The sequence below is a fragment of the Hypanus sabinus genome, chromosome 12 (genome assembly GCF_030144855.1).
Source record: "Hypanus sabinus isolate sHypSab1 chromosome 12, sHypSab1.hap1, whole genome shotgun sequence".
Classification (NCBI taxonomy): Eukaryota; Metazoa; Chordata; class Chondrichthyes; order Myliobatiformes; family Dasyatidae; genus Hypanus; species Hypanus sabinus.
The window spans coordinates 108709088-108735370 of NC_082717.1; the positions used below are offsets into that span (position 1 = coordinate 108709088).

The window sequence follows — 26283 nt, forward strand, 5'->3', positions numbered from 1 at the left end:
CATATTGTCCTCACCGTCAACAAGTTCCCTCTCAGTGATGAATGTCAAAGAGAAGTATTCATTGAGGACCTCGCTCACTTCCACAGTCTCCAGGCACATCTTCCCACCTTTATCTCTAATCGGTCCTACCTTTATTCCTGTCATCCTTTTGTTCTTCACATAATTGAAGAATGCCTTGGGGTTTTCCTTTACCCTACTCACCTTCTCAGCCCCTTCTTAAGCTCCTTTCTTGCTACCCTATATTCCTCAATAGACCCATCTGATCCTTGCTTCCTAAACCTCATGTAGGCTGCCTTCTTCCACCTGACTAGATTTCTCACCTCACTTGTCACCCGTGGTTCCTTCACCCTACCATTCTTTAATCAACCAACCTCTGCTCCAAATTACCAGGGCACATGAATAATTGTTTTTTAGACAATTAATCGCTAATTTGGGCACACATTCTCAAAAATGTTTCCCACCGGTGTACCTAAAAAAGAGGCCACTGAGCCTATGTTCGTGGTCTTCTGCTGCTGTAGCCCATCCACTCTAAGGTTCAATGTGTTGTGCTTTCAGAGTTGCTCTTCTGCCCACCACTGTTGTAACGTGTGGCTGTCTGATTTACGGTCACTTTCCTGTCAGCTTGAACCAGTCCAGCCATTCTCCTCTGACCTCTCTCGTTAACAAATTGTGTTTGCCCACAGTTCTGTTGCTCACTGAATGTTTATTTTTGTTTTTCACACCATTCTCTGTAAACTCTACAGACTGTTGTGTGTGAAAATCCCAGGAGATGAGCAGCTTCTGAGATACTCAAACCACCCCATCTGGTACCAACAATTATTCCACAGTCAATGATCACATTTCTTCCCCATTCTGACGTTTGGTCAGAATAGCAACTGAAGCCGTTGACTATGTCTACAAGCTCTTGTGCTTTGAGCTGCTGCCACACCATTGGCTGATGAGATATTTGCATAAACGAGCAGGTATATAGGGTGTACATAATCAAATGGCCACTGAGTCTGATTAGGTATTTGCATGAACAAGGTGTACATGATAAAGTGGCCACCGAGTGTATGAAGGTTTATTAATGTGACATGTACAGGGAAGCACTGCAAGGCTTTGTTTGCATGCCATCCTTACAAAGTGCACCATACGGTACTCAGAGAATGTGGAACAGAGTATTACAGTTACAAAGAAGGACGATGCAGGTAGACAAAGGGCCATGGACAGGTAGACTAAGAGATCAGCAGTCCTTTAACACACAAAAGGACCGCATGGATAACTTCATTCACCACAGGTCCAGAACTCTCAGGAACTTTTTACAACCTGCTCTCAATAATTTTTGTACTTGCACAATCTGTCCACTTTTGCACTTCGGTTGTCGGTCAATCTTTATTTGCATATTTTAAAATAAATTCTACTATATACCTTTAAATTATATTATATACCTTTTATTTTCCAGTAAATGCCTGCGAGGAAAATGAATCACAAGGCCCCACCGCTGCCTGCGAGGAGTCTGTACATTCTCCCCGTGACCGTGTGGTTTCCTCCTGGTGCTCCGGACCCCCGCCACCACCACATTACAAAGACGTAGCTGCTGGTGGGTTAATCTCGGGTTAAACCTGGGCGGTGTGGCTCAGGGGGTGGACAGGCCTGCTCCATGCCGTATCTCTAGAAATAAATCAATCTAAACATGGGAACAAATACATAATTTGCTACAAATTTTACTTTGACTTTGGAAACAGTGGGGTGCCTCAAGAAGGCGACATCCGTCATTAAGGACCCCCATCACCCAGGTCATGCCCTCTTCTCACCATGGATGAGATACAGGAGCCCAAAGACACACACTCAACTGCTTAGGAAAAGCTTCTTCTCCTCTGCTATCAGATTTCTGAATGGACAATGAACCGAAGCTACCTTGCCCAGTGGCACGTGTTGTCAAGCTTGTACACGCTGCCCAGTGGAAAGGGGGAGAAGAGGGAATGGCTGGGTGGGTGCTCCCCCAAGGCAGCAGGAGGAGCAGATGTGTTTAATGGAGGGGAGGCTGGTGTGAGTGACAGACTGGGCTGTGCTCACGATTCTGCAATTCCTTGGGCAGACATAGAAGGTACAGCACAGGAACAGGCCATTCAGCCCACAATGTTGTGGCAAACCAATTAACCAAGAAATCAAATGGGCAACTAAACTGATGCCTTCTGTCCACATCCTTCCATTTCCCTCACATTCACTTGCCTATCTACAAGTCTCTTAAAAATCCCTCTACCACCACCCCAGGCAAAGCAGTCCAGGCATCCACACTCTTTGTGCAAAGAAAAAAACTTGCCCCTCACACCTCCTTTGAAGTTACCCCCTCGCACTTTAAATGCATGTCCTCTGGTATTAGACATAACAACCCTAGGAAAAATAGATACTGTCTGTCTACTCTCTCTGTGCCTCTCATAACCTTATAAACCTCTATCAAATTTCCCCTCCACTGTTCAACAGAAAACAGCCCAATTTTGCCCACCCTCTTGCTGTAGCGCACCATACATAGCAGTGTTTACCATAGCGAGGCAAGAGGCACGCATCCAGATAGGATGCTCTTTGTTAATTAGGGTCACCACTCTGAGGTGACGGACCAGACTGATTTGGATCTGCACGCACCATCTGGGGTTGGAATTTACAACCATCTTCCTGCATGAAAGGCGAGCGAGTTGGAGAGGTTTCAGACAAAACTACTCGACAAGAGGAGGCAGGGATATGTAAATGTAGCAGAGATTAAAACAGAGGCTGCAGCTCAGTCGAAAGACACGAGGAAGTGTCAGCAGTAATTTGGGGAGCTGCTTATGAGGAAGATGAATAAAAATGAGATGGAAGTCTTTTGGGAGGAACTGTCTGTGCAACAGCAAACCAGCCAGCCGAGCTCATGATTTATTGACAGAGCTAAAACATGTGTGTTAGGGATGTGTTGCTGCAGGCAGTATCCAGTCCCAAAGATGCATCTGGAGCACTGATGTACATTCAGTGGCCACTTCATTACTTACATCAATACACCCTCTCCTTAATACAAATTTCTAATCGCAAATTCACCTGGCAGCAGCTCGACACATGCAGACACGGTCAAGAGGTTCATTTGTCGTTCAGACCAAACATTGGAATGGGGAAGAAAAGTGATTGAAGTGACTTTGACAGTGGAATGGTTGTTGGTGCCAGACGGGGTGGTCTGAGTATCTCAGAAACTGCTGACGGGGATCTTCACACACAACAGACTCTAGAGTTTACAGAGAATGGTGTGAAAAACATCCAGTGAGTGGCAGTTCTGTGGGCAAAAGCACCTGGTTAATGAGGGAGTACAGAGGAGAATGGCCAGACTGGTTCTGTGGATGAAAACGCCTCGTTAATGAGGGAGGTCAGAGGAGAATGGCCAGACTGGTTCTGTGGGTGAAAACGCCTCGTTAATGAGAGAGGTCAGAGGAGAGTGGCCAGACTGGTTCTGTGGGTGAAAATGCCTGGTTAATGAGGGAGGTCAGAGGAGAATGGCCAGACTGGTTCTGTGGGTGAAAACCACTGGTTAATGAGGGAGGTCAGAGGAGAATGGCCAGACTGCTTCTGTGGGTGAAAACGCCTGGTTAATGAGGGAGGTCAGAGGAGAATGGCCAGACTGGTTCTGTGGGTGAAAACGCCTGGTTAATGAGGGAGGTCAGAGGAGAATGGCCAGACTGGTTCTGTGGGTGAAAACGCCTCGTTAATGAGGGAGGTCAGAGGAGAATGGCCAGACTGGTTCTGTGGGTGAAAACGCCTCGTTAATGAGAGAGGTCAGAGGAGAGTGGCCAGACTGGTTCTGTGGGTGAAAACGCCTGGTTAATGAGGGAGGTCAGAGGAGAATGGCCAGACTGGTTCTGTGGGTGAAAACCACTGGTTAATGAGGGAGGTCAGAGGAGAATGGCCAGACTGGTTCTGTGGGTGAAAACCACTGGTTAATGAGGGAGGTCAGAGGAGAATGGCCAGACTGGTTCTGTGGGTGAAAATGCCTGGTTAATGAGGGAGGTCAGAGGAGAATGGCCAGACTGGTTCTGTGGGTGAAAACGCCTGGTTAATGAGGGAGGTCAGAGGAGAATGGCCAGACTTGTTCTGTGGGTGAAAACGCCTCGTTAATGAGGGAGGTCAGAGGAGAGTGGCCAGACTGGTTCTGTGGGTGAAAACGCCTGGTTAATGAGGGATGTCAGAGGAGAATGGCCAGACTGGTTCTGTGGGTGAAAACGCCTGGTTAATGAGGGAGGTCAGAGGGGAATGGCCAGACTGGTTCTGTGGGTGAAAACCCCTGGTTAATGAGGGAGGTCAGAGGAGAATGGCCAGACTGGTTCTGTGGGTGAAAACGCCTGGTTAATGAGGGAGGTCAGAGGAGAATGGCCAGACTGGTTCTGTGGGTGAAAACGCCTGGTTAATGAGGGAGGTCAGAGGAGAATGGCCAGACTGGTTCTGTGGGTGAAAACGCCTGGTTAATGTGAGAGGTCAGAGGAGAATGGCCAGACTGGTTCTGTGGGTGAAAACTCCTCGTTAATGAGGGAGGTCAGAGGAGAATGGCCAGACTGGTTCTGTGGGTGAAAACGCCTGATTAATGAGGGAGGTCAGAGGTGAATGGCCAGACTGGTTATGTGTGTGAAAACGCCTGGTTAATGAGAGAGGTCAGAGGAGAACGGCCAGACTGGTTCTGTGGGTGAAAACGCCTGGTTAATGAGGGAGGTCAGAGGAGAACGGCCAGACTGGTTCTGTGGGTGAAAACGCCTGGTTAATGAGGGAGGTCAGAGGAGAACGGCCAGACTGGTTCTGTGGGTGAAAACGCCTGGTTAATGAGGGAGGTCAGAGGAGAATGGCCAGACTGGTTCTGTGGGTGAAAACGCCTGGTTAATGAGGGAGGTCAGAGGAGAATGGCCAGACTGGTTCTGTGGGTGAAAACGCCTGGTTAATGAGGGAGATCAGAGGAGAATGGCAGACTGGTTCTGTGGGTGGAAACACCTGGTTAATGAGAGAGGTCAGAGGAGAATGGCCAGACTGGTTCTGTGGGTGAAAACGCCTGGTTAATGAGGGAGGTCAGAGGAGAATGGCCAGACTGGTTCTGTGGGTGAAAACGCCTCGTTAATGAGGGAGGTCAGAGGAGAATGGCCAGACTGGTTCTGTGGGTGAAAACGCCTGGTTAATGAGGGAGGTCAGAGGAGAATGGCCAGACTGGTTCTGTGGGTGAAAACGCCTCGTTAATGAGGGAGGTCAGAGGAGAATGGCCAGACTGGTTCTGTGGGTGAAAACCCCTGGTTAATGAGGGAGGTCAGAGGAGAATGGCCAGACTGGTTCTGTGGGTGAAAACGCCTCGTTAATGAGGGAGGTCAGAGGAGAATGGCCAGACTGGTTCTGTGGGTGAAAACGCCTCGTTAATGAGGGAGGTCAGAGGAGAATGGCCAGACTGGTTCTGTGGGTGAAAACGCCTGGTTAATGAGGGAGGTCAGAGGAGAATGGCCAGACGGTTCTGTGGGTGAAAACGCCTGGTTAATGAGCGAGGTCAGAGGGGAACGGCCAGACTGGTTCTGTGGGTGAAAACGCCTGGTTAATGAGGGAGGTCAGAGGAGAATGGCCAGACTGGTTCTGTGGGTGAAAACGCCTGGTTAATGAGGGAGGTCAGAGGAGAATGGCCAGACTGGTTCTGTGGGTGAAAACGCCTGGTTAATGAGGGAGGTCAGAGGAGAATGGCCAGACTGGTTCTGTGGGTGAAAACGCCTGGTTAATGAGGAAGGTCAGAGGAGAATGGACAGACTGGTTCTGTGGGTGAAAACGCCTGGTTAATTAATGAGGGAGGTCAGAGGAGAACGGACAGACTGCTGCAATCTGACAGAAAGGCGACAGTAACTCAGATAACCACGTATAACAGGCCCTCACCCCCGGCCCAATTAACCTGCTCTGCCCAGTGACAGCCATGTGATCAATTAATTTTTAATCTGTACACCTTTGGACTGTGGGAGGAAACCGGAGCACCAGGACGAAACCCACGCAGACACGGGGAGAACGTACAAACACCTTACAGACGGTGGCAGGAATTGAACCTGGGTCTCTGCTGCTATAAAGTGTTATGCTACCGTAACATTTGTTTCGGTTAAAACAAAGTAAGTCGCAACTATTAGAAATAAAACATTATGACATTATCAATAATCATTCTTGTAAATTAAAAGGCCCTCGGACTGGCATTTGACTGGGAGTGTGTAGGGTATTACGCTCTGTAGGCAGAATGGATTAGTTAGGCATTTAAGAATATGAAACATAGAAAGTTACGCCACAGTACAGGCTCTTCAGCCCACTATGCTGTGTCAACCTTAAAATCTACTCTCAGATCAATGTAACCTTGCCTCCCACTGAGCCCTCCGTTTCTCTTTCATCGATATGCCTAGGAGTTCCCTAAGTGTCCTTAATCCATCTGCCTCTGGCAGGGTCTTGGCCAGAAACCTCATCTGTTTACTCCAGTATCTCCAGCATCTGCAGAATCTCTTTCTGCTTACATGAACCAGGCTCAGGAACAGTGATTACCCCTCAACCATCAAGCTCCTGAACCAGTGCGGATAACTTCACTCACTTCGACTCAAATGGTTCCATTTATCATCAGAGAACGTGTACGGTATACAACCTGAAAATCATATTTTTCACAGAAATCCACAAAAACCGCAAGACCCCAAAAAGAATGAACAACAGAACAGCATTAGAATCCATGTCTCCCGTACAATCACTGCCCTTGTCAACTGCGGAGGCCTTCCACCCTCAGCCAAATAACTCATGATTCCCACACCCCCCACTGCTCGCTGTTACCTCCTCCCCAAAGCCCCCCACCGCACAAACAGCAGAAAGCATCAACATCCTCCTCCACCACCTCCTATTTCATCAACACCCCCTCCACCACCTCCTATTTCATCAATATCCCCCTCCACCACCTCCTATTTCATCAACACCCCCTCCACCACCTCCTATTTCATCAACACCCCCTCTACCACCTCCTATTTCATCAACACCCACTTCACCACCTCCTACTTCAGCATCAACATCCCCCTCCACAGCCTCCTATTTCATCAACACCCCCACCACCACCTCCTATTTCATCAATATCCCCTCCACCACCTATTTCATCAACACCCCCTCCACCACCTCCTATTTCATCAACACCCACCACCACCTACTTCAGCATCAACATCCCCCTCCACAGCCTCCTATTTCATCAACACCCCCTCCACCACCTCCTATTTCATCAATATCCCCTCCACCACCTCCTATTTCATCAACATCCCTCTCCACCACCTCCTATTCCATCAACATCCCCCTCCACCGCCTTCTATTTCATCAACATCCCCCTCCACCGCCTATTTCATCAATATCCCCTCCATCACCTCCTATTTCATCAATATCCCCTCCATCACCTCCTATTCCATCAACATCCCCCTCCACCCTCCTATTCCATCAACATCCCCCTCCACCGCCTCCTATTCCATCAACATCCCCCTCCACCGCCTCCTATTCCATCAACATCCCCCTCCACCACCACCTATTTCATCAATATCCCCTCCACCGCCTCCTATTCCATCAACATCCCCTCCACCACCTCCTATTCCATCAACATCCCCCTCCACCACCTCTTATTCCATCAACATCCACCTCCACCACCTCTTATTCCATCAACATCCACCTCCACCACCTCCTATTTCATCAATATCCCCTCCACCACCTCCTATTTCATCAATATCCCCTCCACCACCTATTTCATCAATATCCCCTCCACAATCCTATTTCATCATTCCCCCTCCATCGCCTCCTATTTCATCAATATCCCCCTCCACCGCCTCCTATTTCAACATCAACATCCCCTCCGCCGCCTCCTATTTCATCAATATCCCCTCCACCACCTCCTATTTCATCAATATCCCCTCCACCACCTCCTATTTCATCAACACCCCTCCACCACCTCCTATTTCATCATCCCCTCCACCACCTCCTATTTCATCCATTCCCCCTCCACCGCCTCCTATTTCATCAATATCCCCTCCACCACCTCCTATTTCATCAATATCCCCTCCACCACCTCCTATTTCATCAACATTCCCCCTCCACCGCCTCCTATTTCATCAATATCCCCTCCACCACCTCCTATTTCATCAACATTCCCCCTCCACCACCTCCTATTTCATCAACATTCCCCCTCCACCGCCTCCTATTTCATCAACATTCCCCCTCCACCGCCTCCTATTTCATCAACATTCCCCCTCCACCACCTCCTATTTCATCAACATTCCCCCTCCACCACCTATTTCATCAATATCCCCTACACCACCTCCTATGTCATCATTCCCTCTCCACCACCTCCTATTTCATCAATATCCCCTCCACCACCTCCTATTTCATCAACATTCCCCCTCCACCACCTATTTCATCAACATCCCCTCCACCACCTCCTATTTCATCAACATTCCCCCTCCACCACCTATTTCATCAATATCCCCTACACCACCTCCTATGTCATCATTCCCTCTCCACCACCTCCTATTTCATCAATATCCCCTCCACCACCTCCTATTTCATCAACATTCCCCCTCCACCACCTATTTCATCAACATCCCCTCCACCACCTCCTATTTCATCAACATTCCCCCTCCACCACCTATTTCATCAATATCCCCTCCACCACCTCCTATGTCATCAACATTCCCCCTCCACCACCTCCTATTTCATCAATATCCCCTCCACCACCTCCTATTTCATCAACATTCCCTCTCCACCACCTATTTCATCAACATCCCCTACACCACCTCCTATTGCAGCAGAAAGCGCCAGGCTCCACCGCCCACCAACTCTAAACTGATTCCACAACCTATGGACTCATTTCCAAGCAATCTCCAACTCAGTATTATTTATGTTTTTTGTATTTGCCCTCGTTGTCTTCTTTTGCACGTTGGTTGCTTGTCCATCTCTGTGTAGTTTTTCGGTGACTCTATTGTATTTCTTTGTCCTGTTGTGAATGCCCACAAGCAAACGAATCTCAGGGTGACATATGGCGAAATATATGTACTTTGATAATAAACTTACTTTGAACTTTGAGAAATGGAAAGGAACATTAGACAGTCCTGATGAAGGGTCTCAGCTTGAAACGTCAACTGTTATTCCCTCTCCATAGCTGCTGCCTGACCTGCTGAGTCCCTCCGCTTTGTGTGTGTTTATACTTTCTGCAGAATCTCGAGTTTACATTCATCAGGAACAGCGCCACGGGAGTTTTAAGCCTGGCACATTAATCTCCCCAAAGTTGGTAGCACAAGTGAGTGGGTGGCACTAATACACCCTGCTCTGAGGCAGTGCATCACTCCTTTAACCCCTGCAACCCACCACTGCCTTCAACCCAAGCTCAATCAAGGAATGTCTCAGTGAGGGTTAACACACAGAATGCCTTGTGTTAACGAGGGCTGGTTGTGGTTAGTGTGGAGGGGGAGTGTTGTTGAAGGTTGCATTGGGATGCAGAGCTGGGAGTGGCAAATGGGAGAAGTCCAGTAGTGCAGCGATTAACGTGCCACTATGACAGCAGCAGCAACCCAGGTTCAATTCCCTCTGCTGTCTGTAAGAGGTTTGTACATTCTCACTGTGACCGTGTGGTTTCTGCTTTTCCCCCCACAATCCAAAAGAAGTAGCTTAATTGGTCAGATAAGTGGGCTCTTTGGGCTGGAAGGGGCATGTCACAGTGCAGTATCACTAAATAAACAAACAACAGAAACATGCGAAGGGAGACACCTTGAAGGCAGAGGACAGAGTTAATGATAGGGTTCCTCAGCGTGTGTGGAACAGCGGGAGCTTGGCACCCACACCGTAGATCCCTCAACGTTGTCAGTGCAAGTTGATGGAGTTGGTAAGAAGTTGCATGGTGTGTCGTATGATGCTTTGGCTTCCATTAATCAGGGGACTGATTGAGTTCAAGAGCTGTGAGGTGGTGTGGCTGCTCTATAAAACCCTGGTTAGACCACACTTGGGAGTATTGTGTTCAGTTCTGGTAGCCTCGTTATGGAATCTTTAGAGAGGGTGCAGAGGAGATTTAACAGTATAACATGCTGGGAAAGGTTTCCCTGCTAATGCAATGGTTCAGTTCAGTTCAGTTTCAGTTTATTGTCATTTTGAAACCACAAATGAAAAGCAGTTAAAAAATGAGACAACGTTACTCCAGAATGATATCACAAAAGCACACGACAAAACAGACTACAGCAGAAAATCCACATAACGTTTGGTAATCCCCAAATCCAGAGTCCGGAGAGGCTGCTGCGTATTAATATCGCGCTACCGTCTTAGCGCGTTCCCCGGAAAGCAGCTCCAATTCCACCAGACAAAACAAGACCAAAAACTAAAGCTACAAGACCTGCACAAAACCACATAGTTACAACAGTGCAAACAATAGCATAATTGATAAAAAACAGACCATGGGCACAGTAAAAATAGTCCAAAGATGTTAAAGGACTATAAGTTCGAAAGAAATCAGCACACAGTTTCCACAAGTCCCCAGGGTCCCGACAGACTCGCCATCCCACGCCGGTGGCAGAAGGGAGTACCCCCGCTATGGACTTCCATGTCGCTGCCCAACTCAGCCTCGCAGACGCAGCACACAACGAAAGCACCCCGACCGCCCCGGACTCCGAGCCCGTCGAACCTCCGAGCCTCCGACCACCCCCTCCGGCACAGCCTCTCTGTACCATCCTCCACCGAGCGCACTACAACGCCCCCCCCAACCAACGGCCACCAGTAACGCGACCCCGAGGACTGGGGGCCTGTTCTTCCCAGCAGAGACCCGGACCTCACAACAGCAGCAGCAACGAAGAAGGCCTTCCTGGAGATCTCCAGATGTTCCTCCGTGCTCCCACGTCTGTTTTTCATCAGATTAGGATTGGCCGCTGCAAACTGCGTTGCGCTGCCATCTTGGTCACGTGGAACGTGCGAGTCTTTCTGTAGGAGCAGTGTTTGGCTTATGGTTAGAGATAATGGGTGCTTTGGAATGTGAGCTGTCCAATGAGGAGAGTGTGTTTCCATGTTGTGTGCCTGACACCGACCGGTCTGAGCTGGGTCTTTCGTTCGGTGGGACGATGAAGAGAGACTTCGCTGGAGAGAACCTGTCGTAGGATTGGACTGGAGCGTGTATTCCCTAGACGTATGCAGCCAAGGAAACCGGGGGTCTCATCAGGCTGCGATATGGATTAGAGAGGATAGGTTGAGAGTGCTAGGGCTTTTCACTTTGAAGCAAAAGAAGATGAGTGAGCGGTGACTTTATTTTTTTTAATTTTAATTTTATTTAAAGATACGTCGTGGAGTAAGCCCTTGCGGCCGTTCGGGACACGGCACCCAACAACCCTAACCGGATCAGGGACAATTTACAATGACCAATGAACCTACTAACCAGTACGTCTTTGGACTGTGGGAGGAAACCCACACATTTCACAGGGAGGATGGACAGACTCCTGACAGAGGACACTGGGATTGAAGTCTGAACTCCGACACCCCGAGCTGTAGAGGCACCACGCTAACCGCTACACTACTGTGGTGTACAAGCTGACAAGAGGCCTAGATAGAGTGGACAGCCAGAGCCTTTTTCCCAGAGCGGCATTGGCCAATACCAGAGGACCTGTTTTAGGTGAGTAAAAGAAAATTGAGGGGAGGAGAGATGTCAGAGGTGGTCTTTTTAACCAGAGAGTAGGGGGGGGGGGCATGAAACACACTGCCTGGGATGGTGGTAGAGGCAGATACATTAGGGATATTTATGATGGGCACATGAGAGACAGAAAATGGTGGTCTATTTAACGGCGAAGGGTTACATTGATCTTAGAGTAGGTTAAAAGGCCATCACAACATCATGGACCAAAGGGATGCTCTGCTGTGCTTTATGTTCGAAGGCTTCCTAACAGGAGAAAAGCAGGAAGCCAATCTCCTGCTTAGTACTCAGCTGGAGGAATTCATTGGGTGTGGGTAGGAACAACCTCGCGGATCTGGGGAGGATGAAGTAACTATACACGAGAAATTATACAGATGGTGGAATTCTTGAGTAACACCCAGAAAAGGCTGGTGGAACTCAGCAAGTCAGGCAGCATCTATAAAGGGGAATCCAAAATGTGGACTGTTTCAATAATGCTTGGCCTCACAAGCTATATTTCCTAAAGAATAAAGAGAATTTCCAGTCTCAATGAAGAGTGTTGGCCAAAATGTCGACCGTTCATTTCCCTTCATGGACACTCACTGACCTGCTGATTTCCTCCAACATTTTTGTACGGAATAATTGGAATGGTTTGGGAATGAGCTGATCTTGAGAAAACAAGGACAAAGCTTTGTGAGATCTAATGTAGGTGCTCAGAACATTAGACGGGGAGAAATAGATTGCACTGCCAGGAAATTTGGAAATGAGATGACAACTAAAGAGCTAGTTGCTGGCTTCTGGAAGGGAGTTAGTGCACGTGCTGCTATCTACCTCAACAGTGCTGAGGTTGGGACCAACAAGTTCCCGGGTCTGATCGTCACTGTACTGACCAACCGTGGACAAGAAAGCTCACGAATGCCTTTACTTCCTCAGGACGCTAAAGAAATTCAACATGTCCCTTTCAACTCTTCCCAACTTTTATTGACGCACCATGGAGAGCATTCTGGCTGGATGCATAACGGTTTGGTACGGCGACTGGTCAGCCCTTGACCACAAGAAACTGTAGAGTTGTGGACACGGCTCACCACGTCACGGGAATCCCCTCCATGGACTCGATCTGCACTTCTCACTGCCTAATCAAACATCCCGCCCACCCCTGACATTCTCTCCCATCGAGCAGAAGATACAAAAGCCTGAAAGCCCGTACCACCAGGCTCAAGGGCAGCTTCTGTCCCACTGTGACCAGAATCTTGAACAGACTTCTTGTATGATGGGATGGATGCTTGGACTCACAAGCTATATCGCTTTATGATCTTATACTTTGTCTACTTTCTCTGCAGCTGTTACACTTCATTTTGTATCGTCACTGTTTTACCTCAATGCACTGTGTAATGATCTGATCTGTATGAACAGAGTTCAAGGTAAGCTTTTCACTGTATCTCAATACATGTGACAATAATAAACCAATACAAATCTGTTCCTCTTTCACACTAGTTTTATATTTATATTGCAACTTGTAATAATTTTAATGGAAAGCACTATACCGTTGCCACACTACAACAAATTTCATGTCAGTAATTACATACCGGATATCGATTCTCTTACCCAAGGTCGGGGTGTCTAAACAAGCAGGCACAAGTTAAACAGGGGAGGGACGGAGCCATCTGTGGCAGGAGTTTTTCCAACTGAGACTGGTCAGAACCTGGAATCAGCTGCTTAAGGATGTGCTGGAGACAGCCTTTACCAACTCCTTAACCCAGGTCTATGAACCAGTCCTCACCAGGACCCCACCACCCAGGCCATGCTCTCTTCTCACTGCTGCTATCGAGCCTCAGGACCCACATCACCAGGTTCAGGAACAATTATTACCCTCAACCATCAGGCTCTTGAACCAAAGGAGATAACTTCACTCACTAATCACCCTATGGACTGACTTCCAAAAGCTCCTGTATTTATCTTTTATATTATTTTGCAGTTTGTTGTCTTTTGCATATTGGTTGCTTGTCCGTCCTGTTGGGTGCAGTCTTTCATTGATTCTATTGTGTTTCTTGGATTTACTGACTATGCCCCCAAGAAAATGAAGTCGAGTGTGATATATGGTACCATACATATCTTAGATAATAAATTTACATTGAACTTTTACTGAAGATTTAGGTATCTACTCCAAACATCATCAACTACAAACATGATGCAGATAACTGGGATTGGTGTAGATTGGCACAATGGGACTTGTGGGTCAAGAGGCATCTTCTAAGCTGTGTGACTCAATGACCCTGGAACAAAAGGATCATTGAGTGCAATACATTCAGTACGTCCTGTATCAAATAAATTAGCCACTGAGTGTATGTTCATGGTCTGTTGCTGCTGTAGCCCACCCACTTCAAGGTTTGACGTGTTGTGTGTTCAGAGACGTTCTTCCACATACTACTGTTGTAACACATGGTTATTTGAGTTACTGTCACCTTCCTGTCAGTTTGAAGCAGTCGGGCCATTCCCCTCTGACAAGGCATTTTCACCCACAGAACTGTCGCTCACTGTTTTTTTTCACCCCATTCTCTGTAAATTCTAGAGACTGTTGTGTGTGAAAATCCCAGGAGATCATCAGTTTCTGAGATACTCAAACCACCCCATCTGGCACCAACAATCATTCCACGGTCAATAATAAAAAGGTTCAAAAAGCACATTTAATGTCAGAGAAATGTATACAATATACATCCTGAAACTCTTTTTCTTCGCAAACATCCACAAAAACAGGAGTGCCCCAAAGAATGCCCCCAAGTCAGTCACTTAGATCACATTTCTTCCCCATTCTGATGCTCAAACTTCAAAGTAAGTTTATTATCAAAGTACATATTCGTCACCATATACAACCCTGAGGTTCATTTTCCTGTGGGAATACTCAATAAAAACATAGAATAATAACCATAACTGAATCAATGGAAAACTGCACCAACCTGGGGATGCAACCAGTGTCCAAAAGACATCAAGATGTGCAAAAGCAAAAAAAAAGAAATAATAATGAAAAATAAATAAGCAATCAATGTCGAGAACAAGAGATGAAGAATCTTTGAAAAAGAGTCGATAGGTTGTGGGAACATTTCAGTGACGGGGCAAGTGAAGTTGTCCCCTTTGGTTCAAGAGCCTGGTGGTTGAGGGGTAATAACTGGTCCTGAACCTGGTGGTGTGACTCCAGAGGCTCCTGTACCTTCTTCCTGATGGCAGGAGTGAGAAGAGAACATGTCCTGGGTGGTGATGTTCCCTGATGATGAAAGCAACACACACAAGATGGTGGAGGAACTCAGCAGGCCAGGCAGCATCTATGGAAAAGAGTACAGTTGACATTTTGGGCTGAAGCCCTTCAGCAGGACAGGTGAGTTCCTCCAGCATTTTGTGTGCGTTGCTTGGATTTCCAGCATCTGCAGATTTTCTCGTTTGTCTCTGATGCTGCTTTCCTGCAACATCACTTCATGTAGATGTGCTCAGTGGTGGGGAGGGCTTTACCCATGATGGACTGGGCCATATCCTCTACTTAAGGCACAACTTTGTGTTCAAGGGCATTGGTGTTTCCGTAACAGGTTGTGATGCAGCCAGTCAATACACATCTACAGAAGTTTCTCAAGGTTTTAGATGTCATGCTGAATCTTCGCAAACTTTGAAGGACCAGAACAGGTCCTCTGAAATAATAACCTTTGAAGAATTTAAAGTTGCTGACCCTCTCCACCTCTGATCTCCCAGTGAGGACTGTCTCATGGACCTCTGGTTTCCTCCTCCTGAATCAATAATCGGCTCCTTGGTCTTGCTGACATTGTTGTTGTGGCTCCGCTCAGCCAGATTTTCAATCTCCCTCCTACATGCAGATTCATCACCACCTTTGATTCGGCCAGTGACAGTGGTGCCAACAACGAACGTGAATAGGGTGTTGGAGCTCTGCTGACCCACACAGTCACAAGCGCAAAGCGAGTAGAACAGGGAGCTCAGCATTCTGGTACACCTGTGCTGACGGAGACTGTAGAGGAGATGAGATCTGAACAACAATTGATCCTCATGACCATATCTGCTTGTTTTTATGCATTGAGTTGCTGCCACGTGAGTGACTGATTAGATATTTGCATTAATGAAGTGCGGGTGTACCTAATAAAGTGGCCACTGGGTGCATATTACACATTCTGTTTTCTTTACCTCCTCAATGTGCTTACATAAGATATAAATGGCCTGGAGGGCACACAAGCAAAGTGGTAAACTGTGACTCAGTACACATGACATAATAAACCAATATTTATTCCTGATCAACATTACTGAAAACACTGCCATTATCTTCCTGCAGCTTGGTAAAAGCTGGCTGCTTTACCACAGTAACACGCTTAATGTCCTTCCTGAGGCTGTCAAGCATTTTGAGATTTAAAATTATCTAGAAAAGCAGCTTATGTGGCATTGCTCATGGTGCATGGTAAAGGTGCAGGCCATTCGGCCCTAACAATCCATGCTACAACTCATTTCCCATATTCCCTCAGCTAATCCATCAGTATGACCCTCCAAAACCCTTCTCCCTCAAGCACACTCTAAGCCTTCCAGCCAAGATGGCGCCAAGCTGTGATGACTGTCAAGGTCTTGGCTCAGACATATGGTGTTATACTGTTCGGATAATATTCCTAATCACTTCATACCATGAACATACCACATCTAGCAACAAAAGTGTAAACACCAATACTACATTTTTATACTATAGACACACACACACACACACACACACACACACACACACACTACAGTTTTCCTGTCATAATGGTGCCGAACCGTAGTCTCCGTCGACACTGTATCTAGATTTTCTGTCATAATGGTGCCGAACCACGGTCTCCGTCAACATTGTATGTAGATTTCCTGTCAGGATAGCACCAAGCTACCACACTGTGTAAGACCTACCCTAGTTGGTCCTACCAAAGTGTGACAACTCACACTTGTCTGCATTACATTCCAGCTGCCATTTTTCAGCTCAGTTTTCCAGCTGGTCAAGATCCCAATGCAAGCTCTGATAGTCTACTTCACTCTCCACCACACTCCCAACCTCTGTGTCATCCGAAAAATCTGCTCATCCAGTTAAGTACATTCTCATCCAGATCACAAACAAAAATGGACCCAGCACCGATCTCTGTGGCACTCCACTAGTCACAGGCCTCCAGTCAGAAAGGCAGCCATCTATCAGCACTCTCTGGCTTCTCCCACAAAGCCAATGTCTAGTCCAATTTACTACCTCATCTTGAATGCCAAGGGACACCTGGTCATTCCTTCTCCTCCCATTTTCCCTACGGACGATAGAAAAGCCCGAAAGCACTCACCACGATACTCTTGGACACTTTCTACGCCACTACCAGACTCTTGAACAGACCTCTCACACGCTAAGGGTCAGTCTGTCTCCTTCAGCCTTCTGTAACCAGAAGAGAGAGACCCACAGACTGTCCATTACTTTCCCGAAATGCAGAACGTTGCAGCACAGTGCCGGCTCTTCGGCTCACAAAATGTGGCTGACCGCTGAACCGACTCCAAGATCAATCTTAACCATCTCTCCTGCATACACCTCCACTTTTCTATCGTCCATGAGCGTGTCTAAGTGTTGCTTAAATGTAACCTAATGTCGCTGTCTCCACCACAACCCCGGCAGAATGTTCCACGCACCAACCACTCTGTGTAAAAAAACCCCACCATCTCTGACATCCCCCCCTCTACAATCACCTTAAAATCATGTCCCCAGTTCCATCCTGGGGAAAAAATCTCTCTCTATCCACACGATCTATGTCTCTTTTCATCACACGCACCCTCTTCAAGTTACCTGTCACCGTGCTTCGCTATGAAGAGAAAAGTTCTAGCTCGCTCAACACATCCTCATAAAGCATGCTCTCTGAACAAGACTGGGCCGCATCCTGGTAAACCTCTTGGTCTTTTGTTATCATATCTACAAATGATCTGTGCATCCTCTCCTGCGCGTCTGTATCGCCTTGGTAACGTGGCAACCGGAAGAGCACACGCTACCACAAATGTGGTCTGACTGAGGATTGAAATGGATTTCGCAGGGTGTTCAAACCTGCCTCTCCACTAACCAGCCCTGGCGATGGCACTGGTTTATTGTTCTCACATATACCAAGATACAGTGAAAAGCTTGGTCTGCCTGTTAATGATTGACAGACACTCAGTGCTCACTATATTACATACACTTGTATGACTGCACATCAAACCTTGAAGTGGATGGGCTACAGCAGCAGAAAACCACAAACATACACCCAGTGGCCTCTCTACTACGTACAGGAGGTAACCGATAACGTGGCCACTGAGTGTAGTGTAGGAACAGTATGTCCATAACGTGCAAGGTCCACAACGAGATAGATCGAGAGATCAAGGATTGATCTTTAGTGTGTGAGATGTCTGTTCAGCAGTCTGATAACAGGACAGAAACTGTTCAAGAATTCAATTGACTTTATTACTTACATCCTCCCTTTACATGAGTAAAAATCTTTGTGTCTCCATCTAAACATGCAACGTGCAATTTAAAGTAATTTATAATAAATAGTATGTACAACAGGACAGTCAATATAACATAGAAATACAATTATATCAGGGTGAATTAATCAGTCTGATGGCCCGGTGGAAGAAGCTGTCCCGGAGCCTGTTGATCCTGGCTTTTATGCTGCGATACCAGTTCCCAGATGGTAGCAGCTGGAACAGTTTGTGGTTGGGGTGACTTGGGTCCCCAATGATCCTTCGGGCACTTTTTAAACACCTGTCTTTGTAAATGCCCTGAATAGTGGGAAGTTCACACCTACAGATGCGCTGGGCTGTCCGCACCACTCTCTGCAGAGTCCTGCGATTGAGGGAAGTACAGTTCCCAACCAGGCAGTGATGCAGCCAGTCATTGTGCCCCTTTAGAAAGTTCTTAGAATTTGGGGACTCATACCAAATTTCTTCTACTGTCTGAGGTGAAAGAGGCGCTGTTGTGGTTTTTTCACCACACAGCCTGTATGTACAGACCATGTGAGATCCTCAGTGATGTTTATGCTGAGGGAGTTGAAGCTGTTCACCCTCTCAACCCCAGATCCATTGATGTCAATAAGAGGTTAGCCTGTCTCCATTCCTCCTGTAATCCACAACCAGCTCCTTTGTTTTTGCGACATTGAGTGAGATGTTGTTTTCTTGACACCACTGTGTCAGGAGTATTGTGGTGAGTGCTTTCATGAATTTCTCTCTTCTGCAGAGAAAATGGGAGAAGAAAGAATGACCGAGTTGGCAGGGGTCCTTGTCTACTCCTTACCCCCCTCCCCCAGATTTAGGATTCTGCCCCTTTCCTCTTCAGTCCTGATAAAGGGTGTCAGACTGAAACATGGACTGTTAATTCACTTCCATTCATCCTACCTGGCCTGCTGAATTCCTCCAGCATTGTTTGTGCACCTGTGTGTGTATTTCCGGCGTCCGTAGAACCTCTTGTGTTTCTGATTACGTCCGTTGCTTGCTTGAGGCAGAGTCAGTGAAGAGGAGACTAGTTTGCGTGCTGGACCAGGCTGTGTCCACAGTCAAAATCCAAATAAGAATCTGACATAACTCATGCAAGTTGGGAAATTTGCTGTTAAGTGGTGTCAGCGTAAGTTAAGAGGTAACCAGTGTAAAAGAGGGATAGTGAGGCAGTGTTCATGGACTGTTTAGAGAGGCCCTCCCTAAAACTTTCCACAATACTTTGTGGTCTTGGGCAGAGCAGCTGCCATCAAAGCTATGGTGCATCAGGATAGGAAGCTTTCAAAGAACATTAGAGAAAGTGTACCTATTGGACAAGAGTCCTTTTGTTCACCTTCACATAGTCCTTTACATCCAAGACGAGAAAACACCGTAGACAATGCTGCACAGCAGAACAACATCCGAGACTTTTCCTGCTCGGCTATGGAGCGAGACTTGAGTCCGCATCCTCCTGGATAGGCCGAAGTCCCGTCTCTCTGCTGACTCCTGATTCAGAGCAAGTGTGCTATCCACAACAAAGCTCCCAAACTCTCCGGCAGCAAAATCCTGAGAGTGTTCCCCAAGGCTTTGTCCAAAGCCTGCGGCCTGGAGACGGGGTACGGGCCCACGATTGACCCCATTTCTCACCAAATGAAGTGCTGAGGAAGACTGTAATAATTGAAGCGAGCGTTCAGCACCTTCTACCAGCCTCTCACTCATTGCTCCTGGAGAAGGTGTCTGCAAGGGCAGTCTCTAGCTCTCTCTCACTCACTGCTCCCGAAGGAAGGCCCTTGCGTTCGAGTGACCTCTCTCTCCCTCGATGCTGTCAGAGGACGGAGCCAGTGCAAGGTTTAATCCACACGGATTGTCGATTTGGACTCTAATTCTGTTTTTATGATGTGATACATTTCTAGTTCTGGTTACTACTCTTAGGCGATGTTTGAAGTGGGGTGGCCTGCAGATAATGAACATTGAACTGAACTGAAATATGCCTTTTTATTTTGTGTTTTATATTCTGTGATTTCACTCTTTTTTTGTTGCTGTTTGTGCATTTGTTTTTGCACGTGGGGGAGGTTTGATGTTTGATTATTCCAAGGTTCTTCTTTGTATTGGGACTGTCTGCGGGGAAGATTAATTTCAGGGTTGTATACTGCGTACATACTTCGATAACAGATAAATGTACTTTGAAAGCATCTTCAATGAAAGAGCTCAAAAGAGAGAAAAAAATTATAATTTTTTTTAGGTTCTTCAGATTTCATCGTCTCCTGTTACTTAGGCCTTTCTCAGACCAAAGGCTGGTTGTAATCTGGAATGTGCCGTCTGAGTGAACAGACGATGGAAACAGATACTCTCATGACACGGGACGGGAACTTCAATCAACACCAAGCAAATGCTGGCTAATGGATTTGGTATAGCGGGATACTTGAGGGTTGACATGGACATAATGAGTTGATAAGACCAAAAGACATAGGGACAGAATCAGACTATTCGGCCCATCAAGTCTGCTCCGCTACTTCATCATGAATGATCCATTTCTCTCTCAACCCCATTCCTCTGCCTTCTCCCCATAACCTTTCACACCCTGACTAATCAAGAGCCCATCAACCTCCATCTTAAATACACCCAATGGCCTGGCCTCCATAGCTGCCCGAGGCATTGAATTCCACAGATTCAGCACCTCTGGCTAAAGAAATTCCTCCTCCTTACTATTCTAAATGGACTCCCCTCTCATCTAGGGGTCCCCAGCCTGTGGGCCATGGACCTCTCAGTTAATTGTAGGGGCCCACGGTATAAAAAAGTTTGAAAAGCTCTATTGTGTGGCTGTGTCCTCTGGTCCTAGACTCCCCCACCATCGTAAACTTCCTCTCCGCATCCACTCTACCTAGGCTGTTCAAAATTCAGTATGTTTCAATAAGATCCTCCTCATTTTTCTAAATTCCAGCAAGTAAAGACCCCAAGCCATCAATTGTTCCTCATAAAATAAGTGTTTCATTACTGGAATCATTCTCAATAACCTCCTTTGAACCCTCTCCAATGTCAGCACATCCTTTCTTAAATAAGGGGCCCAAAACTACCCACAATACTCTGTGAGGCCTCACCGGTGCCTTAAACAGCCCAGCATTAAACCCTTGCTTTTATATTCTAGTCCTCTTGAAACGAATGCTAACATTGCATTTGCCTTCCTCACCACCGACTCAACCTGCAAATTAACCTTTAGGGAATCCTGCATGAGTACTGCCAAGCCCCTTTACAGGTTTTTGAATTTTCTTCCCATTTAGAAAATAGTCCATGTTTTTATTCCTTCTACCGAAGTGCTCGACCATACACTTCCCGACACTGTATTCCCTCTGCCAGCTCTCTGCCCGTTCTCCTAATCTGTCCACGTCCTTCTGCAGCCTCTCTGCTTCCTCAACACTACCTGCCCCTCCACCTATCTTCGTATTGCCTGTAAACTTGGCCACAAAGCCACCAGTACTGTCATCCAAATCACTGACATATGATATTAAAAGAAGCGGTTCCAATACACACTAGTTGCTCTATACACACTAGTATCTTTCCTGTAATTCCGTGGACTCTCATCTTACTAAGCAGCCTCATGTGCGGCACCTTGTCAAAGGCCTTTTGAAAATCCAAGTACACCACGTCCACTGCATTTCCTTTGTCTATCCTGCTTGTTATTTTCTCAGTGTTTCAACAATTTCTCTGGCAAGATTTCCTCTTAAGGAAATCATGCTAACTTTGGTCTATGTGCCTCCAAGTACCTAAAAACCACATCCTTTAGTAATTGACTCCAACATCTTCCCAACCACTGAGGTCAGACTAAATGGTCTATAATGTCCTTTTTTCTGCCCCCCTCCATTCTTGAAGAGTAGAGTGATACCTGCAATTTTCCGATCCTCTGGAACCATTCCAGAATCTAGTTAGTCTTGAAGGGTCTCAGCCTAAAACTTTGACTGTTTATTCTTTTCCATAAATGCTATTTGACCTGCTGAGTTCCTCCAGCATTTTGTGTGTGTTGCTCTGGATTTCCTGCACCTCCAGAATTTTGTGTGTTTATTCACTTTCACAGATGCTGCCTATCTGCACCTGGTGTGTGTTGCTCAGGATTTGCCACGCCTATTGCATCTCTTGATGGGCTGAAGGGCCTGGCTCTGCACTGAATGACTCAGACATTCTTTTACCAGCACAAACACTTACATCATTCAACTTGTCCATGGACCACACCTCAACACTTGTCTATCTTAAAGAGATCCTGCAGGTATTAGAGTCCCGAAGAAGGGTCTCAGCCTGAAACATCAACTATTTATTCCCCCCCCACCCCCATACATGCTTCTTATTCTGCTAAGTTTTTCCAGTATTCTGTGGGTATCTAACCCTCACCCTTTTCCAAAACTAAACTTGTTGACTATCTAACCTCCCAGCTCTGATGGAAGGTCATCATCAAACCACACCTGCTCCGTTTCTCTCTCCACAGACGCTGCCTGACCAGCTGAGTATTTCCAGCATACTCTGTTTTAAAATGAAAGGATGAGAATATCTTTTGAGCCAGTGAACACACAAAAAAGCTGGAGGAGCTCAGTGGAGGGAAATGAACAGTCAACGTTTCGGGTCGAGACCCTTCATCAGGACTGGCCTGAAACTTTTACCGTCCATTTCCCTCTGCAGATTCAGTCTGCTTCCTGTGTGCGTCATTCCAGATCTCCACCATTTCCAGAATCTCTTCTGTCTACAGGCAGTGAATCTGTGGAAATCATTGCATCAAATGGCTGAGGAGGACAAGTCATTGGGTATATTTAAAGCAGAGGTTGCTAGGTTCTTGATTAGTCAGGGTGTCAAAGGTTATGGGAAGGAGGAGGGAGAATGGGGTTGAGGGGAATGATAAATCAGCCATGATGCAATGATAGACCAAACGCGATGGGCCCAATGGCCTGCTTCTGCTATGTCTTATGGTCTTTTACACAGTGACCCTGAGGGGCTGGAGGAGAAGCAGAGAGTATTTTCCAGAAGGGCACTGAATAAACATTGGGAAAAATAACCCGGGATAAAGAGAACGATTAAGCGAATGACAACCTCTCCCCCCCGTGATTGTGTGTAAACAGCCTTACAGGCATAACCCAGTCACACCATCCATGTAACAAGCCAGCACAAGATATTTATCTGCTGCCCTGCTCCTTTAAATTCCAAACGTCATTTTATGTCTGCTGGCGGAAAATCTGCGGATATCCATGTACAGGTTACAACCCAGCCAGGCAGAAAGGTAGAAAGATTGTCGCTTACCACATGCCAAGTTGCAGGCGTCCCTTAAAGACTTGTATTTATTTCCAGACGCTTCCTTGGCTATTTTCTTCAAAATGTCATCCATTCCTCCGGCAGGCAGGGGCAAGAAACGAGCCGGGGCGATTCTATTTAAATTAAACCCGTAGAGAGAAGCCCCGCTTACGCTGTTGACTGGCGTTGCGTTAGTGTCCAGAGGAGGAGGGGAAAGCGGGGGTGGGACCGTCAAATAAACACAGCCAAATCCCCCCGAAGGACACGTCCCCGCGGCCGGCGGTGGAGGTGAATTATATCTGGGTTACGCCGGGCTGGGAGCCCGGGAGGCGGACACACGCCGAGCCCAGCTCAGTGGGAGGATGCGTACACACACCGACATCCTCCAAAGCCCGGAACCGGAGCACGCTGGGCCGAAGTGAAATAAAACCAGGCAGCCGGCGTCGCCACTCCCTTTCGTAGCCGCTCTCGCCTCTCCACGCAGCGCTAATTACTTTCCCCTCGCACGCCGCTCGACCCCCTGTTCCGACAGCAGGCTCTCTGCCGCTCCAGATCCGGCTCCAATGCCTTCAGCCAATCAACGATATTGATGCAAGAACCACAACGCTTCAAAACACACTCAAAATGGTGGAGCAACTCGGCAGGTCAGACAGCAGCCTCCCTGGAGAGGAATATGCAGTTTATGCGACTCCACGGATGCCGTCTGACCTGCCGAGTTCCTCCAGCATTTTGTGTGTTGTTTTGGATTTCCAGCATCTGCAGATTTCCTCGAGTTTGGATACTCAAGAGCCTAGTTGAGGATTTTCCTGCACAGGATAAAGAAACATCCCTTTAGAATTGAGATGAGGGGGCATTTCTCCGGATAGTGGGTAGTGAATCTCTAGAATTTATTACCACATGGGACGGGGGTGGGAGGGGGAGTATTTAACACAGAGGTTGATCAACTCATGTTTGGTAAGAAGAGGGTTGATTAAAAAAAACCAACAGATTGAATGGCAGAGCAGATTCAATGGGGAAAAGTCATAATTCTGCTCCTGTATAGAGTCATAGAGCACTACAGTGCAGAAGCAGACCGTTTGGCCCATCTAGTCTGGCTCTCCCTGGTCTTCTGTATAGTGCCATCGACCTGCACCTGGACCATTGCCCTCCATACCTCTCCCGTCCATGTACCTATCTCTGAGAGGACTCAAATGAGGTTCCTTCAGGACCTTGGGGTTCACGCCATCTGGTCAGGATGCCTCACCCGGAATATTGTGAGCAGTTTCGTGCCCCTTATCTTAGAAAAGATGGGCTGACTTTGGAGAGGGTCAAAATGAATTCTCGAAAAGGATCCCAGGATTGAATGGCTTGTCATATGAAGAGAGTTTGATGGCTCCGGGCCTGAAGAATGAGGGATGACCCATCGAATGGTGAAAGGCCTTTGTGGAGAGGTTGTTTCCTGTGGTGGGAGAGTCTAAGACTACAGGACACAGCCTCAAATAAGAGGAACATCCTTTTAGAATGGAGATGAGGAGGAATTTCTTTAGCTCAAGATTGGTGAATCTGTGGAATTGTGGAGGCCAAGTCATCATGTGTATTTAAGGAAGAGGTTGATAAAGTCTTGATTGGTCAGGACATGAAGGGATATGGAAAGAAGGCAGGAGATTGGGGCTGACGGGAAAAACATCAGCCATGGTGAAAGGACAGAACAGAGTCAATGGACCAAATGACCTACGTCTGATCCTATATCTTATGGTCTAATTTAATCTACATCTATCACTTCCATACTTGTACCATCCTCTGAGAGAAGAGGCTCCCCCTCAAAATATTTCACTCCCTATATACCTCCATCCCCCACCAGGAAGGTCTCAAAGCTCTCCGCTTCTTTTCGGATTCCAGACCTAACCAGTTCCCCTCTACCACCACTCCCCTCCATCTAGCGGAATTAGTCCTCACTCTCAATAATTTCTCCTTTGGCTCCTCCCACTTCCTCCAAACCCAAGGTGTAGCCGTGGGCACCCGTATGGGTCCCAGCTATTGCCTGTCTTTTTGTTGGCTTTGTGGAACAGTCCATGTTCCAAGCCTATTCGGGTATCTGTCCCCCTCTTTTCCTTCGCTACATCGACGACTGCATTGGTGCTGCCTCCTGCACACATGCTGAGCTCGTTGACATCATTAACTTTGCCTCCAACTTTCACCCTGCCCTCAAATTTACCTGGTCCATTTCCGACACCTCCCTCCCCTTTCGTGATCTTTCTGTCTCCATCTCTGGAGACGGCTTATCTACTGATATCTACTATAAGCCTACAGACTCTCACAGCTACCTGGACTATTCCTCTTCCCACCCTGTCTCTTGCAAAAATGCTATCCCCTTCTCGCAATTCCTCCGTCTCCGCCGCATCTGCTCTCAGGTTGAGGCATTTCATTCCAGGATGAAGGAGATGTCTTCCTTTTTTAAACAAAGGGGCTTCCCTTCTTCCACCATCAACTCTGCTCTCAAATGCATCTCTCCCATTTCCCGCACATCTGCCCTCACCCCATCCGCCCACCACCCCACTCGGGACAGGGATCCCCTTGTCCTTACCTACCACCCCACCAGCCTCCAAGTCCAACATATAATTCTCTGTAACTTCCACCACGTCCAATGGGATCCCACTACCAAACACATTTTTCCCTCCTTTTCACAGGGATCACTCCCTACGCAACTCCCTTGTCCACTCATTCCCCCCCATCCCTTCCCACCGATCTCCCTCCTGGCAATTATCCTTGTAAGCGGAACAAGTGCTACACCTGCCCTTACACTTCCTCCCTCACCACCATTCAGGGCCCCAGACAGTCCTTCCAGGTGAGGCGACACTTCACCTGTGAGTCGGCTGGTGTGGTATACTGCGTCCGGTGCTCCCAGTGTGGCCTTTTATATATTGGTG

At 47.3% G+C, this 26283-nt stretch overlaps 1 protein-coding gene across 4 annotated transcripts in view; it reads right to left on the bottom strand.

Moving 5' to 3' along the window:
* arfgef3 (ARFGEF family member 3) overlaps positions 1-23991 on the bottom strand; it is a 650801-nt gene extending 626810 nt beyond the window's left edge. For 3 of the 4 annotated variants that reach the window (XM_059986710.1, XM_059986711.1, XM_059986709.1), the window contains exon 1: positions 23387-23991. In XM_059986710.1, the coding sequence (XP_059842693.1) occupies positions 23387-23471 (85 nt within the window). In that variant the 5' untranslated portion in view covers positions 23472-23991. The remainder of the gene's footprint in view (positions 1-23386) is intronic. The other variant, XM_059986713.1, reaches the window with a different exon arrangement.
* Between the last annotated feature and the right edge of the window lie 2292 nt (positions 23992-26283).